This window comes from Colias croceus, chromosome 17 (genome assembly GCF_905220415.1).
Source record: "Colias croceus chromosome 17, ilColCroc2.1".
In the NCBI taxonomy this organism is placed as follows: domain Eukaryota; kingdom Metazoa; phylum Arthropoda; class Insecta; order Lepidoptera; family Pieridae; genus Colias; species Colias croceus.
In genome coordinates, this window is record NC_059553.1 from 1,477,757 (window position 1) to 1,493,546 (window position 15,790).

The 15,790-nt window shown below is 34.4% G+C and overlaps 1 protein-coding gene and 1 long non-coding RNA gene across 2 annotated transcripts; both read left to right on the plus strand.

Annotated features, from left to right (window-relative positions):
• The first annotated feature begins 335 nt into the window (after positions 1-335).
• On the plus strand, positions 336-13,367 carry LOC123698965 (translation elongation factor 2). Its single transcript, XM_045645802.1, has 15 exons — positions 336-475; positions 803-1,017; positions 1,523-1,716; positions 1,863-2,060; positions 3,527-3,662; positions 4,926-5,148; positions 5,915-6,061; positions 6,468-6,629; positions 7,168-7,332; positions 9,255-9,446; positions 9,836-10,015; positions 10,609-10,898; positions 11,136-11,238; positions 12,176-12,433; positions 13,094-13,367. Exons 1-15 carry the CDS (start codon positions 473-475, stop codon positions 13,160-13,162), a joined length of 2,535 nt encoding a protein of 844 aa, XP_045501758.1. The 5' UTR covers positions 336-472; the 3' UTR covers positions 13,163-13,367.
• Positions 13,368-13,535: 168 nt separating this feature from the next.
• On the plus strand, positions 13,536-15,274 carry LOC123698966. The gene is made up of 4 exons (XR_006752475.1): positions 13,536-13,836; positions 14,221-14,311; positions 14,672-14,728; positions 15,179-15,274. It is a non-coding gene; the product is annotated as an uncharacterized LOC123698966 (long non-coding RNA).
• Positions 15,275-15,790: the final 516 nt, after the last annotated feature.

Consider the following 15,790-nt stretch of genomic DNA (forward strand, 5'->3'; position numbering starts at 1 on the left):
TCAACTTGCTGTGCAGCTCTGTGTGTGCAGCAAAAAACGCAACGAAGTTGTTTTGTGTTTGATATTTTAAAAAATAATAACCAGAGAAATAAAAATTGTTATAGATTAATAGCTCAATAAATATAATGTAATGTATGAATTTAAGGAAAACACTGGAAACATAAAATTAATATACATAATTATATATAATATATATAAATTGTTTTACATAATTATAAGTAATAATTTAAAATAAATATTCTTATTTTTGATTATTTTACCCATTATTTTACCTTTGTTTGTACTGACATTGGCAAGAGGAAACTGGTAACACATCTACACCATCTACATGTTTGTCTCTGGTTCATGCCACATTTGACGACTAGTGGGCACATCCGGCCTACGAAGTCGAAAAGGGTTCTTTTTCAAGCGTACGCCATTGTTGGCGTATGGTAGTTTATTTATTTGAAAGGAAAATCGAAAACCATCCAATATGGTGAGTACGGAAAATCATAATAGTGATTAAAAAAGTGCAGCGGATTATTCGTGCTAATGCTTCGCGTCTATATTTTTGTGTATTTTGTGAAAAATCAAGTTAAAAACTTAGTTCAATCACGTCGATCTTCTTTGTACTCGGATGACGTTTTCAAAGTGTCTCAGTGATAGTGTTGTGAAAAAACCTAGGAGCCTTTAAATTCTTATTTTAAAGTGCTCTATAATGTTTCGATTATTAGAAAATCAGTGTGCCCGTGAGAATTAATTCTAATAGTTGCTTTTTTGAGAGAAATGTCGTCCAAGATGTTAAGTGGTCTTTTCTGTGCAGGTGAATTTCACAGTAGACGAAATCCGTGGGATGATGGACAAGAAGCGGAATATCCGCAACATGTCCGTCATTGCCCACGTCGACCACGGCAAGTCCACACTCACAGACTCGCTGGTGTCAAAAGCCGGTATCATCGCTGGTGCGAGAGCCGGAGAGACACGTTTCACGGACACCAGGAAAGACGAGCAAGACAGATGTATCACCATCAAATCCACGTAAGTTGCACTTTCTTTAAGCAATATGGCTGCACTTTCTCCATAACCTATATCCCACGAACACCCCCATGGTTCTTTGCATGTAATTTTGGAGGTTATTACACATGGTGTTTACGGATGTTTATAATTTTTCGCACGTAATTTCGCAAATCTTGCACAATATCGAACTTGACAAGATTGCACCATGCACTCGAAACAATGTTTTTTATTATTATTGTTAGGTAATATAATCAAATTTATTTAAATATTTCTGTATTCATTTAAAAATAAAGATTTTTGCATTATTTAATTTCTACTAAAAGCAAATATTTTTGCCGTTTTCCAAATTGCCTTTCACCAGTTATGTAGTGATTGGTAAAGTATATACTTACATGATGATTGTTCTTACCATTTAAATCCGAAATTCCTTGAGGATTCTTCAGAACGGCCATCTGATGACTATTTTCACAATGGAGAAATATTTTTTGCAAAATACCCAAACTGAACAATAGTTTTTTGTCCACAGCGCTATTTCTATGTACTTCGAGCTCGAAGAGAAAGACTTGGTGTTCATTACAAACCCTGACCAACGTGAAAAGAGCGAAAAGGGTTTCTTGATCAACTTGATTGACTCACCCGGACACGTTGACTTCTCTTCTGAAGTGACAGCCGCCCTCCGAGTCACTGACGGTGCATTGGTCGTAGTAGACTGTGTATCTGGTAAGTTTGATTTTATTTATATTTGATTAATATCTAAAATTTACAATAATGAGTAAAAATGAGAATTAAAAAATGTGAAGTATATTGTCACTAAATTAGTTAAAAAAAATGCACTTTAAATTCAATCAGGTTCCCTTGTTCCCTAGGTGTGTGCGTACAGACCGAGACTGTACTCCGTCAAGCCATTGCTGAGCGCATCAAGCCCATTTTGTTCATGAACAAGATGGACCGCGCCCTTCTCGAGTTGCAGTTGGAGGCTGAGGAGCTCTACCAGACCTTCCAGCGTATTGTTGAAAACGTTAACGTTATTATTGCCACCTACAACGATGATGGCGGTCCCATGGGTAAGATACATATGACATTTATAATAAATATATGTACTAAATTGAGCTAAAAATTTAATTCTTTGATCCTTCTATACTATTCTTATATCTTCTCTTTCTATACTACTAATGATGTCTCATCCTGGAAAACAAGAAGTATTTTTTGGCTTCTATAAAAGATTATGGTATCATAACATTTTCAGGGTATGTAAATGTTTTTTCAATGATAATGACTTGTCATTTCTTTTTCATAATAATAATAATAACAAACTAATTATGAAAGCTAGGAGCTAATAAAATATTCAACATGTTGTGATATTTCTTTCTTATAATACAATGGACATATTACAATGAATTTGCATTTCTTTCATAATCTATACATATAATAAATCTGTAGAAGGGTCAATTCTGTACATTGGAAATATTGAAAAAATAAATAGCAGGTGTTACTGGATCGATACCAAACCTAAATATGTGATTAAAAAAAATTTTGTCTGTCTGTCTGTATGTTCAGGCATCACGTGAAAACTAACGGTTCGATTTCAATGAAACTTGGTATAATTATACCTTATTGTCCTGGAAAAATACGTAGAAAAAAATAAATCTTAATTTTTCCGCGCGGACGGAGTCGCGGGCGGAAGCTAGTTTAGTATAAAATTGCAAACAGACAAGTAATCATGAGATAAAAAAGCATGTGCAAAAAGAATGGTAGGATTTTATTTAGTATAAATAATCAAAATGCTATAACAATCTCACTTTTATTCTTTTTGTAACTTAAAAAAATGATTGAATTGTAAATGTCAGTCAGTCAAAATTCATAAATCTTTATATGGCTGACTTACAGCCGAATGTTGAAGTCATTGACCTGACATTGAGAAAAGTCGTTTAACGGCCGAGAGTCACGTGTTGATAATAACATGTTAATTTTTACGTAATTATTATCATTAAATAGTGCAATGGTAATTAATTAGTATTTAGACTTTTCTTAACATAATGCTTACTTTCTAAACAAAGGTTAATTCAAAAACATAAAAATGTATGTAAAATTTTCGTGAATAATTTGAACACGTGGCAGTCGCCGTGAAAGCGATAACGTTCACGTGTGAAGCTTGAGATTGTAAAATGTAACAACAATGGATGATGCGTGCTTTTTTTATAATATGTTTTCATATTCAATATTAAATTGAAATACGTCAAATTGTGAGATTAAATAATAATATTATACTTTATTAATAATCTTCATGATCACAATTCTGTGTTGATATGTATTGAAGCATGAAATTGCTTGAATTTTAACTACCAGTTATAAGTCTTTACAATATTATTTCCAACTGAATAAATTGTAATAAAGGTTAGCATATTGCCACCGGCATTACAGAGAAAAGTAATAAGAAAAATTATGAAATCACATCATCCGCAAAAAAAACCACTCCCATTTATAATAATATGTGGATAGAGATAAATAAAATAGCGTCTAATTCTCATAGGTGAGGTCCGCGTGGACCCCAGCAAGGGTTCCGTCGGTTTCGGTTCCGGTCTCCACGGCTGGGCCTTCACGCTCAAACAGTTCTCTGAGATGTACGCCGACAAATTCAAGATTGATCTTGTCAAGCTTATGAACAGGTTAGATTTAATATTTAAATGTATGAATTTTTTTTTTAGGTTTGATAAGGTAAGATAAGATTTTGCCAACTGCATTTGATAATTACTTGTGTAAAACGATTATATTTAAAAAAAAAAGATTTTGTAAATATGTCGCAATAAATTATATCTATCTTACGTATTACTTATTATCGACAGACGATATTAAGGAAAAAAACAGCAATTATTTCAGCAATATACATAGGTTTTTCGTGTTTTTTACAGCTTCATTACACATATTTATATAATTCTTTAAGAATAAGATTAATTTGTTGGAATTCCCCTATTTCGTCGCAGTCATTCGATCGTACGTAGATCGTCGTAGTGCATAACGGCGACAGTCTGTTGACCTCAATACCTAGATGTGAGAAAACGGGTGCACTCAGACATGCCAGCCCTGCAAGAGATCAATACTTTGGGGCGCGTTATGTTATGCAACTAACTGCATTCGTTGCGCTAATTGCAATATTTTATACATATCTATTAAAAGATCGTCTAAGAAATATTTAAACTAATTGTATCAATTTAATTTACATCCAAGAATAGAGAGCTTATCAATAATAGACCGACCTTTACCTATTTTTAGCTCATTCACGTAAAGGTTGCTTGCGTAGGTGGCGTCGGGGCGGTCTAGATTTAAGTTTCTAGCTACGGTGACGTAGGAGATTTTGCTTGACGTCATATAACTTTGAATAACGCGACAATGACGAAGGCAATTTCGGTTGATAGATTATGATATTTGATTTTGAATATGTTAATAAAACATGATACATCACTTTTAGGTTTTGATAAATATGAATAAAATAGTTGAAAATATTTGAAATTGATTTACAATTAAACATATTAATTCGAAAAAAATTGGATTTAAATTTCTCTACGAAAAATCGTCCCAATTGATACTGGGTAAAGATTTTAATGCTATACACCAGTGGCAGACAAGGACGGACATAAACTCTTTGTTCAGATTGGTAAGGTGTCCCTGTGGGCATTTTGCAACGAAAACTTAGATACATGCATTTATCGAACATATTTTCGTAAATTACAGTTACAAATAACATGGAAAGTATTAGAATTTATCTGTAGTCGAATTTATTGTCTTTCTCTATACTTTATTACCCTTTTAAACGTGAATTTTTTATCTCGCAATCCGATAAAGTTGTAGTATATAGTTTTGGGCATAACATAGTCATGCCCAAAACATTTGACTACGAGATCCCATAATTAAATGCAACCTATTGCCACCAGACTATGGGGAGAGAACTTCTTCAACCCCCAGACCAAGAAGTGGGCCAAGCAAAAGGACAATGAGAACAAGCGTTCCTTCTGCATGTACGTGCTCGACCCCATCTACAAGGTGTTCGACGCCATCATGAACTTCCGCAAGGAGGAGATCGACTCTCTCCTCAAGAAGATTGGTGTCACCATCAAGCACGAAGATGCCGACAAGGACGGCAAAGCCCTCCTCAAGGTCAGTTTTCAACATTTTACAGATAATGCTGTTTTTGTACTTGATAATATTATTTAAGTAAATAGTATTTTTGTTAATTAATAGATAGAAAATTGTCGTATATTTCTTGTATCATTACAGATAAACAGGATTATATCAATTTATTTGTGAAGTTTGCTATCGAGTTGTTTCGACTTTGATATAAATAATAAATTACACTGGCTGTATTAATAGTAAAAGATTTGATTAGAACACTTGTTAATACTATTATTGTTGAAATATACAATAGGTATTGTTCATCTAAACTTATTATCATTTAAGCATTGTGAGGAATGACAAAATATATTGATTGAATATTCATTTTGAGAACATGATTACATAGTCCCAAGTGTTGCCAGTTGTGTACTTTATAAACTTCTGGGCGTCAAAGAGGACTTACAGCATTTTTCTTTCTGGAATTGGCCATAAGCTCTTATGGTTTATGACCCCAAAATTGATTGATACATTTATCCACCTACATAATAATAATCTTTCAACAATAATTTGAAAGTGAACTTCTTTAGGCGCGTTGAGAGTAAAATTTCATGGTCGCGTCATGGCAATACCGTCACGTCATGGAGCAAAGCGACGATTTTTGAATCTTGTCAAAGAAGCTTTCCTTCTGACACGTGTGCATGGCACACACTATTTTTTAATATCCATGCCTTTTATAACTCACTAACTTATAAAATCGCGGAATCTCGATGCTTGAACATGTATTTTTAATTATAAATCTATTTTCGTACAGGTTGTCATGCGTAGCTGGCTGCCGGCCGGAGAGGCTCTGCTTCAGATGATCGCCATCCACTTACCTTCCCCCGTGGTGGCGCAGAAGTACCGTATGGAGATGTTGTACGAGGGACCCCATGACGATGAGGCAGCTATTGGTATCAAGGTATGTCGTGTATATACAACTTCAGTATAAAATTTTCAAGATTTACACTAACTGCGTATTATTTAAACTTAAACATGCTAAAATATACAATCAATAGCAATTGAAGACTTGTTGATTCAATTATTGTCATTTGTAAATATTTTGTTAGTCCCAAGTGTTGCCAGTTGTCTATTCAATAACTTTCTGGGTGTCAAAGTGGACTTACAGTATTTCTTTCTGGAATTGGTCATAAGCTCTCATAGCATATGATCCCAAAATTGATTGAAACATTTATTTCCAATTCTTATTAATAGTTATTGCTTCACAATTATTTTCAGTTTATACTTCACTAAACAGCCAGTCTTATACATTTATTTTATGGTGCTATATATTACACATTTACTAATAAATAATAATCTTAACACAGAACTGCGACCCCGAAGCGCCCCTCATGATGTACGTGAGCAAGATGGTGCCAACCTCTGACAAGGGACGTTTCTACGCGTTCGGTCGTGTGTTCTCCGGCAAGGTCATCACTGGACAGAAGGCCCGCATCATGGGACCCAACTTCCAGCCAGGAAAGAAAGAGGTAATGTTGTTAAAACTATTAAAAAGCAAAGTATACTTTCGTGAAAACTACATATTGCTTGAATGGGAATTTACTTGTTTCGATTTTATTATTTAATAAACATTGAGTTTAGGTACACAATAAATTTAAAATCTTAATACAGTATATCAGCACATTTGTAATTCTTTTTCCACAAATAATTAAGGTATTTGATTAAATTATTTTAAAGAACATATTTCATTTATTCTTCCCCTTCCGGCTACCGCGCCGTGCCTTAGCGCGAGCTCCCACTCGCGCCGTGAGGGCTGCGGCTCAGCCGGAAGCAGAGCAGCTCGAGTTGTTCCAAACGCTGCACAGGACCGCTATCCTTATGTCCCGAGACTGCATGCTACGGATAACACGAAACAAATAATTTTTTTTGACATGCACAACACATTTTTTCTATTATTGACTTACATACTAAGATATTTAATAGATCAATGATAAGTTTCCCAATCCTACTTGAACCAAGTAAGATCCTCTTAATACGAGTTTATTATAAAATTGTAAATTTTCACAGGATATGTACGAGAAGACCATCCAGCGTACCATCCTCATGATGGGACGTTATGTTGAGGCCATTGAGGATGTGCCCTCTGGTAACATCTGTGGTCTCGTCGGTGTCGACCAGTTCCTCGTCAAGACCGGAACAATCACCACCTACAAGAACGCGCACAACATGAAGGTATGTTGATTCAAGTGGTCCATAGAGATAAATTGACCCAAGAAGATTAATTTGAATGAACAATTTTTTATTTGAAATATGTACATAGATTTAACAGTATTATACAGGGTGTCCCGTAAGTAGTGGACCAACGGGTTATGGGAAGTAGAGGGACTTATTATCTAACAAAAATACTAAAATTTATTGTCCTAAACCATAAAGTTTTTGATTTATGCTTTATTTTCAAAATTTGATAAAAATATCATCCACGTAAGCTTAATATGAACTTTTACCATTTCTGTTATTATTTTATTCTTATTTTTTTGTTCAAGGTTGTTAAGAATACATAAGTCTTCCTAATTAAAATGATACTCAAGCATAATTAACAACAACAACAAAATAAGACCAAGAAATAGGTAAAATTTTACGTTTTAAAAATTTACGGACTGAAGTTTGAACAAAGCTGGTGTAAAAAAAATGTATGGTGACCCTGTGAAACTTTATTTTAAAAACTTTTACATCTCATACAAACTTTATGGTTTAGGACAATAAAGGAGAATGCCCATTTTTGGTACTGGTTTTTCTCATGCATCAAGACAACAATACTATTAAAAAAATCTCGGCAATTTAGAGGCCTTCTTACCATCGGAAAATATATTTTGAACAGGGAATGCTTTGTAAAATCTAATAAGACATGTAATTGTTTAGATCCGTTATTATAGATTTAGTGTCCATTACCGTTTACATTTTTGGTGCAGGTTTTTCTCATGTATCAAGATAAAAATACTATTAAAAAAAATCTCGGCAATTTAGAGGCCTTCTTACCATCGGAAAATATATTTTGAACAGGGAATGTTTTGTAAAATCTAATAAGACATGTAATTGTTTAGATCCGTTACCATAGATTTAGTATCCATTACCGGTTACCACGGTAACCAAGCGGTAACTATTATGACATTTACTCAATGACATTTACTTTGGTAAATAGCTAAATGTATTAATATCGATTATTGTTTTCATTGAATTACAAAAAAATCAATAAATTAACATAAAATCACTCTGTAAGGTATTGTTTATACACTGTAGGTTGTTTTAACATAGATAGTGAAGTAAAATAATATAAATATATATAAAAAAATATTATTATGACATAGCTTGGTAGGTAACCAGTTATTTCTTATGTGTTTCTTTCTTTGAATATGTAGTGAAAAAATGATTCAAACAACAACAACAATATGTAAACCGAATAAAAACTCTATTGGCATTTTTTAAATATATATTTAGGTTTTCTTGAAATCCGTTCCGGAAGATTTCTGGTGCCTACCTGCACTAGCCGATGAACAGATAGACTTTGTCTGAAAGCATAAGCTCTACGCATAGATTAAATATGTTAAACGAAAAATAACCTTCAGACGATAAAATACTACCTAAATCACACATAAACCTAACTAAATCGGGTTTATTCAAGTTTCGAGGTTAATTCACATTTTTCTCAATATCTTGAAAACCCCTGTTTTTATCACAAAAAAATCAATTGGTAAAAATCTTTTGAATATCGATGAACCCTCCAAAACCACTCTGGCATTGACGCAACACTATACTGTGGCCCATACTTTCATGGGCATTCTCCTTTTAGTATTTTTGTTAGATAATAAAACCCTCTACTCCCCATAACCCGTTGGTCCACTACTTCGGGACACCCTGTATATACAATACATAATGCATTCTAAATAAATAAATTTATAATTATAAAAAAACTGCAACTTACCATGAGATATTGTAGACATCGTGTGATGCGCGTAAGTATTTACGCGATTATCCATTAAAGTTAGTATAAAAAGCTATTTATAAAATGTACAATTCATTAAATATTGTTGTACATAAACCTTGATATAAATCTTATAATAAATGATCAGTCACTAACAAAAGTATTATTTGTTCAGGTGATGAAGTTCAGCGTGTCGCCTGTAGTGCGTGTGGCCGTGGAGCCCAAGAACCCCGCTGACTTGCCCAAGCTGGTGGAGGGGCTCAAGCGTCTGGCCAAGTCAGACCCCATGGTGCAGTGCATCAACGAGGAGTCTGGCGAGCACATCGTCGCCGGCGCTGGGGAGCTGCATCTTGAGATCTGTCTCAAGGTAAGCTTTTGTGCATAAACAATAATTTTCATGGAATTTTTGTAAAAGCAGATTATGTATTGGCTTATATGTTTTAGAAACAAATTAGATTTCCAGAACAATCTTTCTTATAGCTATCCCATTTAAAGATTTTATTCTTGATCAGTAGTTGAACTCCAGTTTTATTTTTTGAAGTGTCATTACTTTGTTCAGATATAAAATTTTCAGTTACATTTATTTCATACAAATAAAACAATATGTACCATTGATTTACTGACTGAGCACTGCTTAATATCTTTTTAAGTCTATTGACTTTTTACTCACATTAGTAGTTGCCATTACCTGAATTTGAATTACTTCATTAAATCCCAATAATATGCTACAAATTAACTTATTATTTATGTTTTTAGGACTTGGAGGAGGACCATGCATGCATTCCAATCAAGAAATCCGACCCGGTAGTATCCTACCGTGAGACGGTCGCCGAGGAGTCGAACCAGATGTGCCTGTCCAAGTCGCCCAACAAGCACAACAGGCTGTTCATGAAGGCCTGCCCCATGCCCGACGGTCTGGCTGAGGACATTGATGACGTGAGTTTCTTTTAAAATTTACTTGATAGTAGGAAATAGGAATATCAAGTATTTTTCGTAATTATTTCATAAGTTTTCTTTATCTAGGAATATAAAAATTTAGATCGTAATAAGACATTCAAAATTGAAAATGTAATTAACTGTTAAGTTCTCTATACATTGGTAGAAACTAGCTTATTTCCATTTACATTACATTACATTCAAAAAAGCAAAATAATTTATATCTATGGAATAAAGTACTTTTTTAAACTACCCTTCCGGCTACCGCGCCGTGCCTTAGCGCGAGCTCCCACTCGCGCCGTGAGGGCTGCGGCTCAGCCGGAAGCAGAGCAGCTCGAGTTGTTCCAAACGCTGCACAGGACCGCTATCCTTATGTCCCGAGACTGCATGCTACGGACAACACGATACAAATATTTTTTTTCAACAAATTTTTCATATTAGTTTAAAGAAGATTTAACATCTTAGGCTTATGTAACACAACACATTAATTTTTCCACACAATTCATACAAAATATTCCTGACCCATAGTCTTAAGTATGTCCTATACCTATAAAATAAAATGACTTAAATATTTAATTCATCCACATCAACAGGGTAAAGTGAACCCACGTGACGACTTCAAGACCCGTGCCCGTTACCTCGGCGAGAAGTACGAGTACGACGTGACTGAAGCCCGTAAGATCTGGTGCTTCGGTCCCGAGGGCACCGGCCCCAACATCCTGGTCGACTGTACCAAGGGAGTGCAGTACTTGAACGAGATCAAGGACTCTGTGGTGGCAGGCTTCCAATGGGCCGCCAAGGAGGGAGTTATGGCTGAGGAGAACTTGAGAGGAGTGCGCTTCAACATCTATGATGTCACCCTCCACACCGACGCTATCCACAGGTGGGTTGCGCGTAAAATAGTTTTTAAAACTTTGATATTTAGTAGACGGGTAACATGAAAAAATTGTCAAAAAGTAATAATTGTGGTTACCATTAAAGGTCCTAATTTATTTATATTACAAGAGCATAATCAAATATGAAAAAGCTGTTGAAATGTAATAGTTTTGTATGGTTTACTTAGTTCAAATGTTGATTTTAATTGTATCGGAAACTAAAATATTATTTTTGTTGTGAACAGAGGTGGCGGTCAAATCATTCCAACAACCAGGAGATGCCTGTACGCGTGTCTGTTGACAGCCGCACCCAGGCTTATGGAGCCCGTATATTTGTGTGAAATCCAGGTATGTGAATGTGATATGATAACCGTAAACCTTAAAAACCTTTTGAAATCGATAACTTGAAAGCAAGAAGATTTGCTAGAAGTGAAATTATAAATTTCAAGCAGATCATGTTAGATTTTGTCCATATTTTAGCATGAATAACTCTTTTTTTGAAATACATTCAATGTACCCAAACCACTATGCCCTAAGCGAATGTACCCATACCTCGGTACCCCAAATGAATGTACCCATACCTTGTACCCAAGTGAATGTACCAATGCCTCAAAAATAAATGAATGTACCCATTACACGCATGTTTGTATGCCCCCACGTGTTTCCTAAGCTGGCGGGCCGCACTGAGCCCGTCCGCCCTTCCGACGCGTGGCACAGCAACAGTTCTTTGTTTTGGCATCGACCGACCTTATCCTTGCCTGAATAGGGGAGCTAACAGTCACACCAAATTATAACAAATACGAAATTGGCAATCCATTGTAGAGCATGGTTTATGGTTTATGGGGTATAAATTAGAATTTGAATTAGCATGAATAATTCAATAATTGTTGCTCTCATTCAACATAATTACAGATGTACTTAACAGTATATTTTTTTTGCTCAAAAGAACGTAGTAAACACAGCATCACCTCTGCAACACTAGATAACTTAATTTTGCATTGAATTTCATGTATATTGATTAAATATCATAGTGTTCATTAGATGCAATCTTTTGGTGAATGTTTAGAAAAATATTATATTCATATCATTGTAGTACATACTTCTTGAACGTCATTCTAAACTACATATCATGGTGTAAAAACTCGTAATAACTCAGGCCCCGGAATCACAGACACAATAGAAAATCTATTGTCGTGGACCGATCGGGCCGCTCGAGGCTCAATGGGTTAACTTTAATTATGTATGTACAATTAAGTAACTATAACTAACATATTGTGTGCAACAGTGTCCCGAGGTAGCCGTGGGCGGTATCTACGGCGTGCTGAACAGACGGCGCGGGCACGTGTTCGAGGAGACCCAAGTGGCGGGCACTCCCATGTTCGTGGTGAAGGCCTACTTGCCGGTCAACGAGTCGTTCGGCTTCACGGCCGACCTGCGCTCCAACACGGGCGGCCAGGCCTTCCCGCAGTGTGTGTTCGACCACTGGCAAGTGCTGCCGGGTGACCCGTGCGAGGCTGGCTCCAAGCCGTACGCTGTCGTGCAGGTAAATACGTACAATTTAATGTACATAGTGTTATTGTGTTATTATTTGACGCTACAGATACACATACACATACATGCAATATAGAGTATAATATAATAATATAGAGTCGAGTTTATTCTATTTTTGACAATTTAATATTATGTTTGTAATGATACACTGCATAACTTTTTATTCCATTATAATAATAATTATTTTAAAAGATGACTAAAATTATCAATTCGTCGCAACTATCATCGCAATGCAGCCCGGAGAGAAATAAAGCGTGACTTAAACATATTTTGCTAGTGTGGACACTTCCACACATGCTTATCTTTATAAATCATACATATACAATGTTTCTAGCAATGAGTAGATTTATTCTTCCCCTTCCGGCTACCGCGCCGTGCCTTAGCGCGAGCTCCCACTCGCGCCGTGAGGGCTGCGGCTCAGCCGGAAGCAGAGCAGCTCGAGTTGTTCCAAACGCTGCACAGGACCGCTATCCTTATGTCCCGAGACTGCATGCTACGGACAACACGATACAAATATCAATAAAAATATATTATTGTCTTATGTTTAGAAATCTTATTCAGTAAATTCATAAGGAAAAGAACATAATTATTTCATCCTTGTTATTAACTATAGCTTATAATCCTCAACTAAATATTGAATGTTTACTTGCAGGAAACAAGGAAAAGGAAAGGACTCAAGGAGGGTCTGCCAGACTTAACGTCATACTTGGACAAATTGTAAACGCCGTAGCTAAATATCAAATAATATCAATACTGTAACATATGTACCATTATGAGCGCCTCACGCTAACGTTTTGTTTCCACGACCGCGCGAACATGTGATATCTAGCCGAGTATAATATACCCATACTGTTATGTAGGACCGAACACCTGGACACCATTATTATACTGTAATTAATTTTTAAATTATAATTTTTCTATTGTAATGCTGTGTTTCATTTATCTTATGTATGTGGAGTCTTGGAGTTGACAAGGTGAGTTTTAAATTTGTTGAAATGGTGTTATTTAAGGGTTGATTTGATTTTAATTAGTTTTTTTTGTTTATTTGCAGATGCTAGTGACCAGTATGTTTAATGTAAGTGTGATTTGTATTTTTATACTCGAGTAAAATTTGTTTTTTATTAATATTGATAGAACAAGCATAATTTATTTTATAAATGCAATGATTGTTAAACTTTTGTTAAAATGATGATCAAAACACAGACCTGTTCTGATATAAATGAGGACAACTATAATATTTTTCCTGATTACTTTGTAAAACATGTTATTTCTTACCTGTAGAATGTGATACACATACTAATAATAATTTTATTTTGTTTTAGGTACAACATTGTTGGATAATCAATAATAATCATATACAAAAGATTCACAAATCTTGGTCTTTAAATTTATAAGGTAAGCTTTTTATAATTATTATGGCTTATATTTATAAATAGTACATTATAAATGCGAAAGTAACTCTGTCTGTCTGTTACTCAATCACGCCTGATCACTGAACCAATTTGCATGAAATTTCATATCGAGATATTTTGATAACCGAGAAAGGACATAGGCTACCTTTTATTGCGAAATATGTACCACGGGCGTAGCCGGGGCGGACCACTAGTATTATTATAAAATAGATTCTATACATCTCAAATTATTTCTATGATGACAAACCTATGCCAGATGCCAGCGTGATGGTTACATAAGCTCAACAGGACTGAAGTATTTTCTTTTCAGTCCTTATGGATTTTTGATATGGACAATTTGTTAATGAGTTTATTTATTTTGTTACAGAATCGGGATAATTCCAAATAATAAGAAAGGGGATATTTCCCTTGAAATTATTGTAAAGTGAAGAAAGAAGAAACAAATTAATGAAAATAATGTAAGTTACTATTGAATATTCCGTATTACTGTTAAATTAGGAATTACATCCAGCATTAATTTTTAAATTTTATCTTACCAGTGTTTATTTAGCAGACAAAAGAATCTAAACTGAAATAAGTCAACCATTGTTACACATTTATAAAGTTAAATTGATTTTGATTTTGAAAACCTGAAAATATCTTATGTTATAAAAACTTCAATAAATAAGTAAATTAAATGATAAATAAGAAAAAATATGATGATAACCTTGATCTCGATTAACAATGACAGTTTCAAAGCTCAACAGGACTGAATTTTCAAATAAAATTTAAAAATATTGGGAAATGAGACAGATTTTTAAACTTTTTTTCTTTTCTAGATTGGGTTACAACTAAACCATCGCCTTCGGCAGTGTTGACACTCTCGAATAAATATGGTATGTATATTATATATTTTAATCCATACTAATATTATAAATGCGAAAGTAACTCTGTCTGTCTGTCTGTTACTCAATCACGCCTTAACTACTGAACCAATTTTCATGAAATTTGGTATAGAGATATTTTGATACCCGAGAAATGACATAGGATAGGTTTTATCCCGGAAATCCCACGGGAACCGGAACTATGCGGGTTTTTATTTGACTGTGCGGGCGATGTCGCGGTTGGAAAGCTAGTTTATTATAAAACACTACAAGCAATTATTTTTTAATTGAAATAGCTGTTTTGTCTATCTAGCCGATATTTAAATGATGATTAATCACAGACCTGTTCTGAATTTCATTGAGGAAAATCTTTACAAATTTCTGATATTTTTATAAGTACTTTATAGCTATAGGGGAAGGGAGGATATTTTCTGATATTAATTTTTGTATTTTTTCTTACAGATGTACGTGAACAAGACGAGAACGCGACCTACAACCTACAACACCTACAAAAATTCAATGGATTTTTAAAGAAATAAAAGAAATATTTTTCTATAATCTACAGTGGTTTTATTTTTATTCAATGTTGAGGCGGAAATCGCTTAATTAATCCTTCATACATTATAAATCTTATCAATATATTTTAATAAAATGGATTGTGAAATAAAAGCTGGTTACAATTTCTTAGTGAACAACCAAATTAGTCAATTCAACACGTTTACATAACTTTGAAGTCTTGTTATTATTTGGACTATCTAGTGTTGATCTATATGTTACGGCTAAAGGTAGGTGAGAACATAAACTTAAGAACGCGACTAAAGTCAAATCACCAATCAACATTTAGTTGATACGTGTAATATTCAAGACCAAATATAAAAAATAAAATATATGTAAAACTTGATGATATTTTCGATTATGCTGTTTGATCAAAAACATAAAATATTGAAATTGACTCGATAGAAATAATTCACGAAGTTACCTCTAAATTTCACACTTTGACGTTTTTTACTTGACATGGTTATGCCTATTATGTTATTTTTTTCACAAACAATTATATTGAAACATTTGTGAGAA